At 46.1% G+C, this 17,298-nt stretch overlaps 1 protein-coding gene across 5 annotated transcripts in view; it reads left to right on the top strand.

Moving 5' to 3' along the window:
- The window catches only part of phf20b (PHD finger protein 20, b), a 64,591-nt gene that overhangs the window by 1,703 nt on the left and 45,590 nt on the right, over positions 1-17,298 (top strand). For all 5 annotated transcript variants that reach the window (XM_043710779.1, XM_043710781.1, XM_043710780.1 and 2 more), the window contains exons 2-4: positions 7,074-7,245; positions 9,021-9,105; positions 14,425-14,513. In XM_043710779.1, the coding sequence (XP_043566714.1) occupies positions 7,074-7,245; positions 9,021-9,105; positions 14,425-14,513 (346 nt within the window). The remainder of the gene's footprint in view (positions 1-7,073; positions 7,246-9,020; positions 9,106-14,424; positions 14,514-17,298) is intronic.

Here is a 17,298-nt window from a genome sequence, read left to right as displayed (position 1 = left end):
GGCTGGTACAATTGCAACATTTAAGAGGCATTTGGATGGGTATATGAATAGGAAGGGTTTGGAGGGATATGGACGGGTGCTGGCAGGTGGGACTAGATTGGGTTGGGATGTCTGGTCGGCATGGACGGGTTGGACCAAAGGGTCTGTTTCTATGCTGTACATCTCTATGACTCTTAACTGGTAGCAAATGGGATTAGAATCGTTAGGTGTCTGTTTTTGACTGGTGTGGCTTTTTTTTAAAATATTTTTATTGAAACAATTTTTCTTTAAAAAATTAAAAAATATGAAAATATAACATTACAACAATAAAACAACAACAATAAACCAACTACTGTACTACTCTACAAAATATCTCGCAACTACACTCATTATACATCAATTAATCAATCAATAAATAAATAATGCTGCTGAGCGTAACAAGACCTCAGTTTTCAACCTTCAAGAGCACCAAATATTAAACCCACATTTGCTCGAAATTCTTCCTCTCAGGACATCAGGCTTATTAAACCAAACTAGGCGAAAGTGAGGACTGCAGATGCTGGAGATCAGAGTAGAGAATGTGGTGCTGAAAAAGCACAGCAGGTCAGGCAGCATCCGAACAGCAGGAGAATCTATGTTTCAGGCAAAATCCCTTCATCAGGAAAGAGGCTGGGAGACCTGGAGGTGTAGAGATAAATGGGAAGGGTTGGCGCTAGGGGTGAGGTAGCTGAGGGTGTAAGAGTTGGATGGAGGTGAGGGTAAAGGTGATAGGTCGAAGGGGAGGGTGGAGTGGATAGGTGGGAAGGAAGATGGAGGGGTGAGACAGGTTGTGAGGGCGGTGCTGAGCTGGAAGGTTGGAACTGGGATAAGGTGGGGGGAGGGGAAATGAGGAAGCTGGTGAAATAATACAGTAGGGGGCCTTTGCAGTTCTGAGAGAGTTTGGCCCTCAGTTGAGGCAGGGCTGACTGTAGAGAGGTTAGGAGGCGGAGCACGGCTGTGAGTGTGGATCGGAGGATCCAGAAGGAGAACCGTTGCTGGAGGTTTTGAATTTGTAATCTCTACTAGTTGTCCTGTTCAGATCCAAATTGTGTTGGTCTGAATATAGTTCCGAGTCCATGTGGGATCAATTGGTTCGTAGGGAGGCACTGAGGAAGGAGATGTGGCTGTGGTAGACAGTCTGCTTCAGGACGTGGCTGAAGAGCTTCAGGGCAGAGGGGGATGCAGTGAGAGAGAGAGAGAGAGACTCACTGAGATCCTTGTAGGGAGAGGAGGAGAACTTCTTCAAGGTAGGCATCCTTGGACGAGGATTTGCAGTGAGGTTAACATCAAATAGGAGAAAGTGAGTACTGCAGAAGCTGTAGATCAGAGTCAAGAGGGTGGTGCTGGAAGATTGACAGGTCATGAGGGTGGTGCTGAACTGGAAGTTTAAAATGGCGGACAGATCTGCTTCTGAATAATTCAAAAATGGCTGCCGTGTCTTCTAAAAATTGTCCATTTTCTGGTGCACTGTATTTGTAAGAAAGTCCAAAGGAATATGTTCCATAATTAACTTATGCCACTCCGACAGACCCAGGGAGTTCTCGGGCACCCAACAATGTTCTTCCTAGCACACAAAGTGAGGATGCTAAAAAGCTTTCTCTCGTGTACATCTGAAGGAGATACATTTGGTAAACCCAGGAGCAAAGAGCCTGAGTTCACCTTGACTTCGGTCTCCAAGCCCCCTCTATTACTCCTGCCACAGCTCTCCAGTACGTACAGAGTCTGTGACAGAACCATGAACAATGAGTGAGGGGACCTGTATTTATTTTACATTTGGGACACATTGAAGATGCACCCTGCTTAAACTTTGCAAGACAATCTGGGGCCAGATGAACCCTATGAAGACTCTTTTTTTAACTGCATAGCATGAGTCCTATTACATATTGAAATCTTCCTCGCATGCTGACAAATGTCCTGCCAGGTTTCTGGAGTGATCTCCACCCCTAACTCTTCCAGACCTCCTGTAATCGCTTGATGTCACCTGAGGAACCTCCCCCCAACAAATGATCGAGTGTACTCACTGAAAGAGTGCTCTTAGCCTGAAGCACCCTCTTTTCTGTATCAGATCTGTAGCTCACAGTCAGAAGTGTATTCTCTTTTTGGATAAAATCTCTGATCTGTAAAAAAATGGAAGAGGTCCATGCTCGATAATCCATACTTACGGGTTATTTGATCTGCGCACCACAACCCGGTGAGCTCTGTCAACCTTCACCTGGTCCACCTCGGCATCCCAGCCTAGAAATTGTGGCAACCAGTCTTCAAAAAAAACCTGCTGGCTGCCCACCTCGTTCTCCCTCCAGCAAGCCAATGACCCGGATATTGTTCCTCCGACCTCAATTTTCCAGGTCATCACCTTGCTCAGTCAGGGCCCGAACCTGTTTGTCAAGGCCATGGAATGCCCCTCCGGGGACTTGACCTCTGTCTCCAACAATACGGTCCATCATTCGACCTCTTCAACTCGCTTCCTGAGCCCTTCCAACTCCTCTTCATGCTTCTGCAGCATGGCTGAGATGGGCTACAGTTGATTACGAGTCTCCTCCCTCATCTCTTGGATCAGCTGTCGGATCGCTCCAAATTTCTCCATGATGTTCTGCTGTGCAGGCGTTTCTTTCAGAGCTGCCCCAGAAGGTGCAGCTGCTTCCCCAGTTAGAGTCTCGGGCCTGCCCGATGTTTTCGAGTGTACCAAGACTTGGCCGTTAGCTTCCCCTTAGCCGTTCTCATGTGCTCGAGAAAGGATTTAACAAGAATTTTTTCCAATAAAATCAAAGGCGGGGGGGGTGAAAAAATATTACTACCTTGGGTTGGGATTCAGAGCTCAGCAAGGCTGATCTATTCAGATTGCCGCCATCTTGAATCCCTGACAGGTGAGGGTTTGATGGGCTGAAGGGTCTTTATCAGGGCTGACACTTTGGTTCTGGTCAAAGATTCATTTGTAAACCTTGTAACTCATGGCTGATCTGATTGTGGCCACTGCCCTGTCTGTCCCTCAAACCTGGTCAGTCAAACATCTGTCAGAGTATATTCAAGGCTGATCACTGTGGGAGAAAATCCTAAACACTAGCAATCCTTTGGGAGAAGGCATTGCTCCTCATCTATGTCTTAAATGGAAGCTCCTTCATCTTTAAACTACAGCCCCTACTTCTGACCTTTCTCATGAGAGGGAATGGATGCAAGTCTGCTCGCTGAGCTGAAAAGTTCGTTTTCAGACGTTTGTCACCATAGACAATAGGTGCAGGAGTAGGCCATTTGGCCCTTCGAGCCAGCACCACCATTCATTATGATCATGGCTGATCATCCACAATCAGTATCCTGTTCCTACCTTATCCCCATAACCCTTGATTCCACTATCTTTAAGAGTTCTATCCATCTATTTCTTGAAAGTATCCAGAGACTTGGCCTCCACTGCCTTCTAGGGCAGAGTATTCCATATGTCCACTATTGTCTGGGCGAAGAAATTTCTCCTCAACCGCTTCCAGCTTCACGAATCCAGAATCTAGTTTCCAGCATCTGCAGTCATTGTTTTTACCTCTGTTCTAAATGGCCTATTTTAAAACTGTGTCCTCTGGTTCTGGACTCGTCCATCAGCAGAAACATGCTTCCTGCCTCCAGAGTGTCCAATTGTTAATAATCTTATACGTCTCAATCAGATCCCCTCTCATCCTTCTAAACTCAAGTGTACACAAGCCCAGTCGCTCCATTCTTTCAACATATGATAGTCCCGCCATTCGGGGAATTGGCCTCATGAACCTAGCCAGAATGTCTTTCCTCAAATTTGAAGACCAAAATTGCGCACAATATTCCAGGTGTTGTCTCACCAGGGCCCTGTACAGCTGCAGAAGGACCTCTTTGCTCCTAGACTCAATTCCTTTTGTTTTGAAGGCCAGCATGCCATTAGCTTTCTTCATTGCCTGCTGAACTGGCATGTTTGCTTCCATTAGGTAACCTCAACATTAAGCCTCCGATGAGAGGGAATATCCATCACAGCTTATACCCAGTTGAACTGCGCTCAGAATTTTGTATGTTTCCATAGGATTACCTCTCATCCTCCTAATGAGTATAAGATCAACCCTGCTCAACCTTTCCTGATGAGGTGGTCCTTTCCTCTTAGCAATCCGCCGAGTAAACCTCTTCTATAACCATCTGGTGGGCACATCATGTTTAGTCCATATCTGATAAATGGGGAGGAGAGGGGGATAGAAAGCAGGAGTGGAGAGGAATTCTGAAAAATGATGAATGCTATATGAGGTATAACACCGGGTAATCACATCTGTTCTGAAGTCCAGTTTGGAATTTGTCAATAATATAGGGACAATGGGGCTGATTCTCCTGGGAGCGGAGAGAAGATTGAGGAGAAATTCACTTGAAGCATTCAAACTTTTGTTTTTGAATGGTTTCAATCGAGTGAGTATGAAATAACCGGCTTCTGTCGGCGGCTCAGTGCCCCAGAGCGGTCTCATTGAATGTAAAAGGGCCAGAGGCAAGATGAGAAATAACTTTAAACAATGAGCTGTTCTGGTCAGCAATACTGTGTCTGAAAGACCAGTGGAGGCAGATTCAATTCATAACGTTAGAAGGGGAATTGGTGAAATAGTTGAAGAAATCAAACATTGTAAGGACTTGAGGGAAGAGCAGGGGAGTGGGACTGATTGAATAGATCTTTGAAATATCTAGCACAAAGACAGTGGGCTGAATGGCCTGCTACTACACCGTGAGATTGTGTATTTTAAGCGATGGTGAATATTTCCTGTCACATGTTTCATTCCAGGGTTCTGCCCACGTTTCCTCATTGTGTTGCTGTTACATGCAGAGAAACATTGAAGGGCATCATTAAAAATGTGACCTTCACTATCCAGTTAGCATTGTTTTGACTGGGATGGGGAGTAACTGAGCACCAGCTGATCACCCCTGCTGGTTTTAGGATTTGATTGACATGTCATTATTACAAGTCAGCTGTTTGAATCCGAGAGGCTGCTGGAATTGTCTATTCTTCTTTTCAGTTCTTGGTATGATTTGAAGTTTGAGCTCTCTGCTTCTGTGGGTGGGCTCCGCTCTTATAACTTACTGCATTGCCTTTGAGTCATCGAGTCCGACAGCTCGGAGACAGGCCGTTTGGTCCAGACTGGTCCATGCCGACCAAAACGTCCATCTACACTAACCCCATTTCCCTGCACTTGGCCCATATCCTTCTAAACCTTTCCTATCGTTGTATTTGTCCAAGTGCCTTTTGAATGTTGTTAATGTATCCGCCTCAACCACATCCTTTGAATAAAGAGTGTGCTTTTCACGAACTTAGATTATCCCAGAGCAGATTGTGGTCAATAAGATTGAAATGCAGTCACTGTTGGGATGTAGAAAGTACGGCACCCAATTGGTTCACAGTAAGCTCCCTTTCGAAGGGCTGTGAAAATGATTTGATATTCCCTTTCTTAGTGATTTTTAGATGAATGTTAACCATTCCACCATGAAAATTTCCCCTACTCCTCTCTGAAAGAGCACTCTCTCTATCCTCGGTGCTTTGTGCGTGCCATCTACAGGATGCACTGCAGTAACTCACCAGTACCTTCCGAACCCATGACCTCTCCCACTTCGGAGAGCAGCAGACACTGGGGAGTACCACCACCAGAGGAATATGGGCCAAGTGCTGGCAAATGGGACTAGATTAGGTTATGATATTTGGTCGGCAGGGACAAGTTGGACCGAAGGGTCTGTTTCCGTGCTGTACATCTCTATGACTCTATGACACTTGCCAACCTCCCTCCAAACCACTCACCATCCTGACTCAGCACAGCATAACCACTTCATCAGGGTCAGGGTACAGGAATTCCCTTCCCGAAAACGCAGTGAGTATCCCCACACCATGTGGTCTGCAACAGTTCAACAAAGCAGCTCACCATTGCCTTCTCGTGAGTGACCAATCAATACTGGCTTTGCTGGTGTTGGTCACATCCTGTAAATTAATTTTTACAGGTATCCCGCTGCTTTATGCAACTTCGCTTTTACAAAAGACCTACATTAGTACCAGTTTTCACTAACGGAAGGAAATCTGAAGAGGAGTTTTGCTCTTCTGAGAAAAGGCAAAGATTTTCCCATGTGAATTAATGCTTTGCTTTACGCCATTTTGGCTTACAAAAGGTTTCATAGGAACGATCAGCTTTCAGATAGCGGGGGACACCTGTAACCACGTTGTTTCAAATTCAGAAAAGATTTACAAGCTGTTGCCAGGGCTGGAGGATTTGAGCTATAGGGAGAGGTTGCACAGGCTGGGGCTGTTTTCCCTGGAGTGTTGGAGCCTGAGGGGTGACCTTATAGAGGGTTATAAAATCATGAGGGGCATGGATAGGATAAATAGACAAAGTTTTTTCCTTGGGATGGGGGAGTCCAGAACTAGAGGGCATAGGTTTAGGGTGAGAGGGGAAAGATATAAAACAGACCTAAGGGGCAATGTTTTCTCGCAGAGGGTGGTACGTGTATGGAATGAGCTGCCAGAGGAAGTGGTGGAGGCTGGTACAATTGCAACATTTAAGAGGCATTTGGATGGGTATATGCATAGGAAGGGTTTGGAGGGATATGGGCCGGGTGCTGGCAGGTGGGAATAAATTGGGTTGGATATCTGGTCGGCATGGACAGGTTGACCGAAGGGTCTGTTTCCATGCTGTACATCTCTATGACTCTAAGTGGTGGATGTGGATACGATTACAACATTTAAAAGACACTTGGAAAGGGACATCAATAGGAAAGATTTGAAGGGATATGGGCGGGTGGGAGCAGTTTAGTTTGGGATTATGTTTGGCATGGACTGGTCAGACCGAAGGGTCTGTTTCCATGCTGTAGGACTCCGTGAATTGATCTTCTGCTGGTGAGCACTCCTGTTCTGTGCCTGAGCCGATTGCCCCGTACAGTCAGTGCAAATCCAACCTAGTTCTTTACTGCCTGGTCTCCGACATTGGATCAACAAAGCAGGTTGCCAGGCTTCAGCCGAGGGGCAGTGTTGTGGGTGTGGTGTAACCTCGAACCCGGGCCCCTGATCCAGCGCCTCTCCTCCTGTCTCCCTGCAGGTACACGGCGCACATCGAGAAGATTGATTACGAAGAGGGGAAGGTGCTGATTCATTTCAAGCGCTGGAATCATCGATACGACGAATGGTTTAGCTGGGACAGTGTGTACCTTCGGCCTTTAGAGAGACCGCTGCTGCGGAAAGAGGGGGCGAAGCTGGATGAGCCCATCGTGGTGAGGACATGTCGGAAACGCAAAAAAACGTTTCTTATTAAGGCCAGATTTAGCCAAATGTGCAGGAAATTCTCAACCTCCCTCCAGCTAAGATTCATTTCTTGATTGATTTTATTTATTGTCCCGTGTACTAAAATACAGTGAAAAGTTTTGTTTATGAACAGTACAGGCAGATCATAGTCAGCAAGGATGTACAGATCGAGGAGACTGAGACAGAGGCGTGCAGGTTACATTGCACAGGGCACACACTCGGCAGTGTTGGCAAGATTAGCATTTTCTGAGGTTAGGGAGTACATTCATCTGTCTCATCACATCTGGGAAGAAGCTGTTCCTGAACCTACTGTTGGTGTGTGTTCAGGCTTCTGTATCTTCTGCCTGACGGAAGAGTTTGTAGGAGTTCGTTACTGGGGTGCAATGGGTCTGTGATGATTCAGAGGCAACAACTTGAGATCAATGATGCAGACTCGTAAGGCCATTTGGCCCATCGTGTCTGTGTGCCAGCTCTTTTGACAGAGCTATCTAATTAAACCCACAACCCTGCTTCTCAATAGATCTGCTTTTTAAAAAAACATTTTAAGTGCTTTATCTGAATCCTTTTTTCATTTATTATCGAATTGGATGTGTAGAAGCAATCCTAGACAATTAACACCAATAGTGAGCAAAAATTACCAAAGAACTGTCGATGTTGGAAATCGTAAACAAAAACAGAAATTGCCAGAGAAACTCGGCATGTCTGGCAGTATCTGTGGAGAGAGAAAGCAGACTTAACATTTCGGGTCCAGTGATCCTTCTTTAGAGCAGTTCTGAAGGGTCACTGGATCCAAAATGTTAACTCTGCGCTCGCGCTCGCTCTCTCTCTCTCTCTCTCTCTCTCTCGCTCGCTCGCTGTCTGCTTGTCGCGCGTGCACTCTCTCTCTCTTTTCCCCCGCCACCACACCTGCCGAGTTTCTCCAGCAATTTCTCTTTTTGTTTCTGGTCTCCAACAGTGATTGACATGGGAATTATAAAGGATTATCTCCGTTCTGAGTCAATTTTTCAAATTCGTTCCTGGGGTCTGAGTGTCGCTGGCATTTAGGGGGAGATTGTGATTTAGGCTGTAGTGATCATGCCACTGGACTAGAACAACCCCCAGTGTTCTTTGGTCATGAGTTCAGATCCCACCGGGCAGATGGTGAAATGTGGATTCAACAGAAAAAAACGTCTGAAATACAGAGCTGGCCTCATGGTGTAACTGTGGTCCATTGTCACAAAATAAAAACCTATCTGGCTTGCTAATGTCCTTTTGGGAAGGAAATCTGCCATCCTTACATGGTCTGGCCTATATGTGACTCCAGATCCACAGTCATGTGGTTGACTCTTAACGGCCCTCTGGGCTTTCAGTGTAGGCCCAGCCAGCATTACCCACATTCCATGAATAACTTTTTAAAAAAAAAATCATTGCCCATTCCTAAACACCCTCACAAGTTGCCTTGTTGAACTGCTGAAGCTCCATGGTGGGTAGGTGCAGACACAAGATGTACAGCGGGAGGGAGTTCCTGTTTGTTCCAGGAGTTTTAGCAAATGTTTTGTCTCAAAGTAGAACTGAGCCAGCCCGGGGACATGTTTTAGTACAGGGCCATAATCACGGGCAAACTACTTGAAAAGTGCAACATATATGCTAATCACATTTCCTCAGCATAGAATTGAGTACACAAGTGATGCATTGTCGATGCTTTTCCTTGCATTTAATTCAGTGATAACCTCTTATGTCTTGTTTGATTTTTTTTTTTGTTTAGGAGTTCCGCCCCAGTGAACAAGTGTTGGCCTGCTGGTCTGACTGTCGCTTCTACCCAGCTAAAGTTATATCAGTCAACAAGGATGGTGAGTGAGGGGCCAGGTGACTCCCCCTTATGGGTATGCAGTTGGCAGAGACCAGATGGGCTCAAGGAGAGGGGGAGCAGCATTTTGAGAAATGCATGGCTACCTCTTTTTCCGAAGTTCGAGAGATGGAGGGTATTGGGGGAAGAGGTAGAAAACGGAGTGTGGGAAGTAGAGAGACAAGGCTTACATGTGGCTCAGTGGTTAGCACTGCTGCCTCACTGCGCCAGGGACCCGGGTTCAGTTCCACCCTCTGGCGACTGTCTGTGTAGTGTTTGCACATTCTCCCCTTGTGTTTCCTCCGGGTGCTCAGGTTTCATTCAGAGATGTGCAGATTAGGTGGATTGGCCATGCCAAATTGCCTACAATGTCGAGGGATGGGAAGGCTACGCGGCTTTACCATGGGAAGTGCAGGGTTATGGAGTGGATCTGAGAGTGTTGCTTTTTGGGAAGGGGTGATGTGGACTCAATGGGCCGAATGACTTGCTCCCACCACTATAGGGATTCTGTGATAAGATCCACCATTTTAAGACCGGCTTCGGTTGCTACATGTTGTGCTGTCTGTTAGGATGACCTGCGGAGATTATAACAAAGCAACATTGGATCAGTTTGGGTCTGTCGGCTTTGGGCGATTCTCCCCTGTTCAGAGCAGACTTGGTCTTCATTGGATGAAGCGAGAAGATGTTGGCCCATAAAGATATTTTGTGTATTAGTCAGGTAGCTATAGGAAAGATGTTGTGAAACTTGAAAGGGTGCAGCAAAGATTTACAAGGATGTTGTCAGGGTTGGAAGATTTGAGCTACAGGTCGAGGCTGAATAGGGCGGGGCTGTTTTCCCTGGAGTGTCGGAGGCTGAGGGGTGACCTTATGGAGGTTTATAAAATCATGAGGGGCATGGATAGGATAAATAGACAAGGTCTTTCCCCTGGGGTGGGGCAGCCCAAAACTTAAAGGGCATAGGTTTAGAGTGCGAGGGGAAAAATCTAAAAGAGACCTAAGGGGTAACTTTTTCACGCAGAGGGTGGCACGTGTATGGAATGAGCTGCCAGAGGAAGTGGTGGAGGCTGGTGCAATTACAACATTTAAAAGGCATCTGGGTGGGTATATGAATAGGAAGGGTTCAGAGGATATGAGCCAAGTGCTGGGAAACGGGACCTGATTAATTTTGGATATCTGGTCAGCACGGGCTAGTCAGATTGAAGGGTCTGTTTCCATGCTGCACACCTCTATGACGACATTTCGGAGACCCTTGCTGCTGCACTCCAGGGTAAGCATGGTTGCATTCTTGCTGCATGGTGTCCTGCTATAAGGAAGTAAAGTGGAATTTTTTTATATAGATTACTTACAGTGTGGAAACATGCCCTTCGGCCCAATGAATCCACACCGACCCACCGAAGCACACCCATCCCGACCCATTCCCCTATGTTTACCCCTGCACCTAACACTACGGGCAATTTAGCATGGCCAATTCGCCTGACCTGCACATTTTTGGATTGTGGGAGGAAACCGGAGCACCCGGAGGAAACCCACGCTAATACGGGGAGAATGTGCAAATTCCACACAGTCAGTCGCCTGAGGTGGGAATTGAACCCGGGTCTCTGGCGCTGTGAGGCAGCAGTGCTAACCACTGTGCCTCCGTGCCGCCCAGCAGATATCAGAGAGCCTAGTACTCAGTGTATTAGTATTTTGTCAGACTGCACTACACTGGAGGCACATGTTTGTGTCTTATGATTTTTTGATACGTTGACGTTTCAGAGTCCTGCAGTCTGTCTGTGCAGCTTGGGAGTGAAACAATTGCTGGACTCACGACCAAGGTGGTTGTGGTTTACCTATCACTGGCTGTATGCTGCTGCCTGACCATAGCAATTAGTCCCTCAGCAACTAGTCCGTAACAGACTTGAACAGGAGATGAGGAAAATACTAAGACACCCCGACTCTCCACAGCCAGCACAATAGACTGACTGCACCATGTGCTTCCCAGTTATGCGTGTACTGCAACCAAAAGGATTGTTTTCCAAAAATTAAAAAAAACAGCATTGGCATATTACCAATTATGGTCGACAGGCAGGAGGCTGGAAGAACACAGCAAGCCCGGCAGCATCAGGAGGTGGGGAAGTCAATGTTTCAGGCGTAACCCTTCTTCAGGACTGGGAGTGGGTGTGGGGGGAGCTGCAGATAGAGGGTGGTGGAGGCAGGGTGGTGAAGTGAGGATAGGTGAAGACGGAGAAAGTGAGGACGGCAGATGCTGGAGATCAGGGTCGAGAGTGTGGTGCTGGAAAAGCACAGCAGGTCGGGCAGCGTCCGAGGAGCAGGAGAGTCGATGTTTCGGGCAAGAGCCTTTCATCAGGAAAGGTGAAGACAGTTGGAGGGTACGACATGTTGGTCAGTGGGAGAAATGAATCTGGTAGGTGGCAGGGAGGAGTGGAAGGGAGTTGGGGGAGGGGAAGGGAGATTATTTGAAATTGGAGAACTCAATGTTGAGTCCTCCGGGCTGTAGGCTTCCCAGGTAGAAGATGAGGTGTAGTTGCTCCAACTTGCAGTTAGTTTCATTGTCACAATGGAAGAGGCCGAGGATGGTCATGTCGGAAAGGGAGTGGGAAGAGGAATTAAAATGAGTGGTGACTCTGAGGTCCGGGCCTCAACAATTGAAATTGTGATCTTCCCATTCAGCAGAGTGCAGGGAACTAAACCATTGGAAAGTCACCCAATGGGCAGATGTAAGGAGCCTGTCCAGTGTGACCAGAATTTGTCTGTTGTTATGGGTTTGAGAAAGATTTTGAAGAAAGGTCACTGGACCTGAAACATTGCCTCTGCTTCCTGCCTACAGCTGATGTCAAACCTCTGATTTTCCAGCAATTTCTATTCTTGCTGCCGAAGTTTTAAAATCTAGGGTTGGCCTTTAAGGACAAAGAAGAGAATTACATCCCAGGGTAGTGTGACCTTGAAACTCTCTGCCTGTGAGGGTAACACAGACGGCTCATTGAATATTTTTAGGACCCAGGTGCATAGATTCTTGATGGCTGGTGGGAATGGGACTGGGGTATTTGAAATACACAGATTAGGGATGACCATGTTTAATGGTGCAGCAGCCTCGAGAAGCAGAATAATTTACCTCTGCTTTTGTATGAGTTGGTACTTTACCAATTGGTGCACCAACTGCCGTCTGCCCAGTGGTGGGAGACTTTGTGGTGAAGAGTCGTCATGTCCTTTCTTGACTTCCTGCTCACTGAATTCTGTGCAGGCGAAAGGGTAACAATGATTATCGGGTTGGCCGAAAGACCTGATATCAGAGGAGAAAGCATCAAACCATCCAGGACACAGTGTACACTGATTAACGAGAAGAATAATGTGCTTATTCTCTCCAGAGGACACATGCACTGTGTTATCTCCTTTTACATAGCACAGCGGTTTCTCCTGTTATCTAATGCTCAGCACTTTGTGTGTGAAATCTGCTTCCAGTTTGTGAAAACGTGTGATTGTTTAGCTGAATCCTGGGCCTGAGTCTGGATTTTTCAGGTTATGTTTTTTTTGTAATTATTTCTGATATACTTTACAATAATTTTGGATTTGTGATTATTTTTTCTGCCACTGTGAGGTTTTCTCTGTCCTCTACCTCAGGTTAATATTGCATGACGCTTTGTAGGACCCACCGACAAATTTCAAAGCACCTCGAATTAATCCCCACATAAAGCTGACGGCTGCATGAGTGAGCAACTGGGCCTTCAATGGCCATTTTCCTCCCAGCCTCCATTTTCATGGGCAGAGAAGTAGTCTTCTCAGGCCTCGTGTGGTAAAGAGAGCAAGACTAGGGGGGCGCACCCCATCAACAGCCATGTTGCCATCACAGATGCCCACCCTAGGAGATCTGCCCACGCGGTTCCCCCCCCCCCCCACCTTCTGGTGGGAGGGCAGGGGTTTGGTGCCGCCATTACCAGCAGGTCTCTACCAATTCTTCAGGGAATGGGCGGTCCCTCTATCTGTAAAATGCTGGCCCTAGTGTCAATAAAAGGTGACTCTGAAGCTGTCAAATTGGAAGAAAATCCCTACTGGTTCACCAGTGCCCCACAGGGAAGGAGACTTTGCCAACTTCATCTGATCTTGTGACTCCAATCCACGCATCAACATGGCTGACTCTTAACCACCATTTTGAAGGGGGTTTAGTGAAGCCAGTCAGTTTAGGGTGTTGGTAGCATTGTGGTAAAATTATTTGGGCTTGTAATTTATCAACCTGGACAGCAGTTAAAATCTCACTTCACCTGTTCGGGGGAGTTTAAATTTGTCTAATTAATAAAATGTGGAATATTAATAAAGATGCTGAAACTACCAGATTTCCCTCAAAACCCTTCTGGTTCACTGAAGTCTTTCATGGAAGCAAGCCCTGTTTCTTAACATAGTCTGGCCTACGGGGAGTCACAACAATAAGATTGACTTTTATCTGTTCTCTTAAGTGGCTGAGCAAGTCACTCTGCAAGAGGAATTCGGATATTTAAAAGGCTTCTAGGTTTATAAGATCTTGGGAAGGTAGATGTGGAAAGGGTATTTTCATTTTGTGGATCAGCTCAGATCTAGGGGGTGTTTTTTAAAATTAGGAGTCACCCTTTTAGGACTAAGATGAGAGGAATTATTTCACTGATGGTTGTGAGACTTTTGAACTCTATGCCTCAGTAACTGGTGGAAATGAGGGGTCATTAAATTTATTTACGGTGGAAGTAGATTTTAAATTTAGGTTTTTATTGTCAAATGTTCTCGAGTATGGGAGACAAGAGTACAGTGCAAAGTGTACAGGGTCACCACACGTAGTGCCGTCTCACGTACAAAGTACCTAGGTACACAATCTTAGTTACAGAAATAGAAAGATAAATAAGCTTTAAAAAGTCAAACCCAATGGTTCTTTCTAAGAGAGATCTGTTAAGAGAGAGGAATCGAGGTTATTGGCGGGAATTCAGATAGAAACATCAGTTGTGATGTTATTGAATGGGCAAGCAGGTTTGAAGGGCCAAATGGCCGACGTCTCCTATTTCATGTGTGAGTGTTGGCCCAGCCATTTACATCCCGAGGACAAATTTAAAAATGTGTCTCAAATTTGGGGAAAATGGGGATGGGCAATAAATGTTGGATTTGTCAGTGGCACCTGCACCTGAAGGATGTTTGTTCTTAATTCAGTGAAACCGAGGAGTAAGATTTAGTTGGATGAGATGGGAGTCTGGCCTGGAGAGGAGGTGATCTGTCCTGGGATTGTCTCTGACAGCGACCTGTCTTTCACGTGTTGAGACGGAGTGACGTTGTGATACTGAGATCGGCTGGTGTGCTTTCTGTGTTTCAGCTTCATACACGGTGGAATTCTACGATGGCGTTGTGCAGACTGTGAAGAAAATCCACGTCAAATCTCTTCCCAAGAGCTCGCGGGACAAGGTAAGGCTGAAAGTCTCTGCCTACCTAGTTACATCCCCTGGCCTTCGAGACTAATTCATCAGTCGATGGAGGACTAGAACAAGCAGGAGTAAGCCCTACATCCCCTTGAACTTGCAGCATTTTTCAATAAGTTCATGGCTGATTGGCAAAGCACATTCCCATGTTATCCTGATATCTATTTGGAAAAGAGACAAACTAGCCCACAGCTACTGCACACTGCTAAAGATTCTTATGTCCTTTTAGAGTCTGGTCACCCTGCTATAGGACAGATGTTATTAAACTGGCAAGGCTGCAAACATAGGTTTACAAGGATGTTACTGAGACTGGACGGTTTATCAGAAGGATGGGGTTGGGTTAGGTTAGGTTTTTATTAGTTAGGAAGAGATGCAGGGATAAAAATGAATAAATGTGAACAGATCAGCAATGATCTAATGGAAACGCAGGTCAGGTTTGAGGACTGATTAGTTGTTGCTGTATTTATACTGAATCGTGGTCATCAAACTTTCCCACTTAATGTTCTCCTTCCCCAATCAAAAAATGATTCGCAAGTACTTTGACACCAGAGCAGTGGCAGAGCGGCAGTTAGTTATCTTGGAACACTGCAAACGTTTGTAGTAGTTTAGGCACAAAAAAATTGAAGTGTATGGTAATCAGCCCTTTAACGATGTTATGGGAAAGTGTGTTCGTAGATACAGAGGAACACCGATTATCCAAAGGTCGATTATCCGAAAAAGATCTCAAGGTCCTGATGCTTGGCTAAGCTGTGTTATCCGGCATTCAATTATCCGAACCGAATACTCTCTGCCCATGTCATTCGGACAATCGAGGTTCCTCCGTGTTTCTAATTGATCTGTTCAGATATGTTATAATGCCTCTGGAGCTGCTAGGGCTTAACCCTGGGCCTCCTGGCTCACAGGTGGGAGCACTGCCACCGCACCACAGGAGCACCGAAAATAGGTTTGTATGTCATGGAGTAAGCTGCGTGCAGGTGTGTTGAGGGATGATTTGATTGTGTAATCTGGCAGCCAATGTTGATGCTGTGCCAGCTTTGCCAGGGAGGGATTGTAAATGGACAAGAGGTATTTACTTTGAGGAAAAGCTGACCTCGTAGAGTAGGATGTGGCAGGAAGAAACATTTCAACCTAACCATGGCTTAGAAAGGGTGGACACTGGGAATTTGTTTCCGTCAGGCAGGGATACTAGGATCGGTGGGCACAACCTTAGAATTAGAGGGGGTCAACTTAGAATGGAAATGAGCAGACGTTTCTTCAGCCAGAGAGTGGTGGGCCTGTGGAATTCGTTGCCATGGAGCGCAGTGGAGGCTGGGACGTTAAATGTCTTCAAGGCAGAGATTGATAAATTCTTAATCTCGCAAGGAATTAAGGGATACGGGGTAAGTGGTGTTGAAATGCCCATCGGACCTGGTTGAATGGCGGAGTGGACTCTATGGGCCGAATGGCCTTACTTCCACTCCTATATCTTTTATGGTCTACCCGGTCAGCTTGGGCTCTTCACAACAACCAAACCAAAATGACCAATTAGTCTCTCACTTTTCACAAATCCCTGCCAACTGTTTCTCCAAATATTCAAGTACTGGCCACCTTTAGAATACTACATTCAATTCTGGTCCTTCCTATAGGAAGGATGGTGTTAAACTTGGGAAGGTGCAGATTTACAGGGATGTTGCTGGGACTGGAGGGTTTGAGCTACGTGGAGAGGCTGAATAGGGTGGGGCTTCTGTCCCTGGAGCGTCAGGAGGTGAGGGGTGACCTTATAGAGGTTTATAAAATCATGAGGGACATGAATGGGGTGAATAGAGAAGGTATTTTCCAAGGGTTAGGGTGTCAAAAATTAGAGGCTATAGGTTTAAGGTGAGAGGGGAAAGGTATAGAAGGGACCTAAGGGCAACCTTTTCACTCAGAGGGTGGTATGTGTATGGAATGAGCTGCCAGAGGAAGTGGTGGAGGCTGGTACAATTGCAACATTTATAAGTCATCTGGATGGTATATGAATAGGAAGGGTTTAGAGGGATATGGGCCAAGTCCTGGCAAATGGGACTAGATTAATTTCGGACATCTGGTCGGCATGGATGAGTTGGACTGAAATGGGACTGGGTCAGATTGGATGTCTCGTCAGTATGGATGAGTCTGTTCCTGTGCTGTCTATCCCTATGATTCTATTTGTCTCATCCCACTCTGAAGGTTACTCTTGAGTCTGCTTCCATTGCCCTTCCAAATTCCAACGACTGATTGCGTTAGAAGGTTTCTGTCCACATGTCCCTTTGGATACTTTTGCCAATCGTCTTCAGCCATAAGATACAGAAGCAGAAATAGGCCATTCAGCCCATCGAGTCTACTCCACTATTCGACAAGATCATGGTTGATCTGATAACCCCCCCCCCCAACTTCAGCCTTCCTCCATACCCTCGAATCCCTTCCTAATTGAAAAATATTTTTTAAAAAAATACTTAATGACCCATCTTCTACCTCCCTCTGCACTCCCCTCAGAAAGAAGAAATTCCTTCTCCTCTCTATCTTTAATGGGTCACTCCTTATTCCCAGGTGATGCCCTCTGGTCTTCAACACTCCCACAAGAGGAAGCAATCTTTACCATCTACCCTGTCAAATCCTCTAAGAATCTTATAAAATCACTGCTCGTTCTCCTAAACTCCAATGAGTACAAGCCCAACCTCTCCTCATAAGACAGTCCCTCTGTACCCTGGGATCAACATAGTGATCTTTCTCTGGATTGTCTCCAATGCTAGTATTTCATCCCTGACATAAGG

The sequence above is a fragment of the Chiloscyllium plagiosum genome, chromosome 20, assembly GCF_004010195.1.
Source record: "Chiloscyllium plagiosum isolate BGI_BamShark_2017 chromosome 20, ASM401019v2, whole genome shotgun sequence".
Lineage (NCBI taxonomy): Eukaryota > Metazoa > Chordata > Chondrichthyes > Orectolobiformes > Hemiscylliidae > Chiloscyllium > Chiloscyllium plagiosum.
The sequence above is the reverse complement of the archived record's forward strand: the minus strand, read 5'-3'. Positions and strand labels throughout refer to the sequence as shown.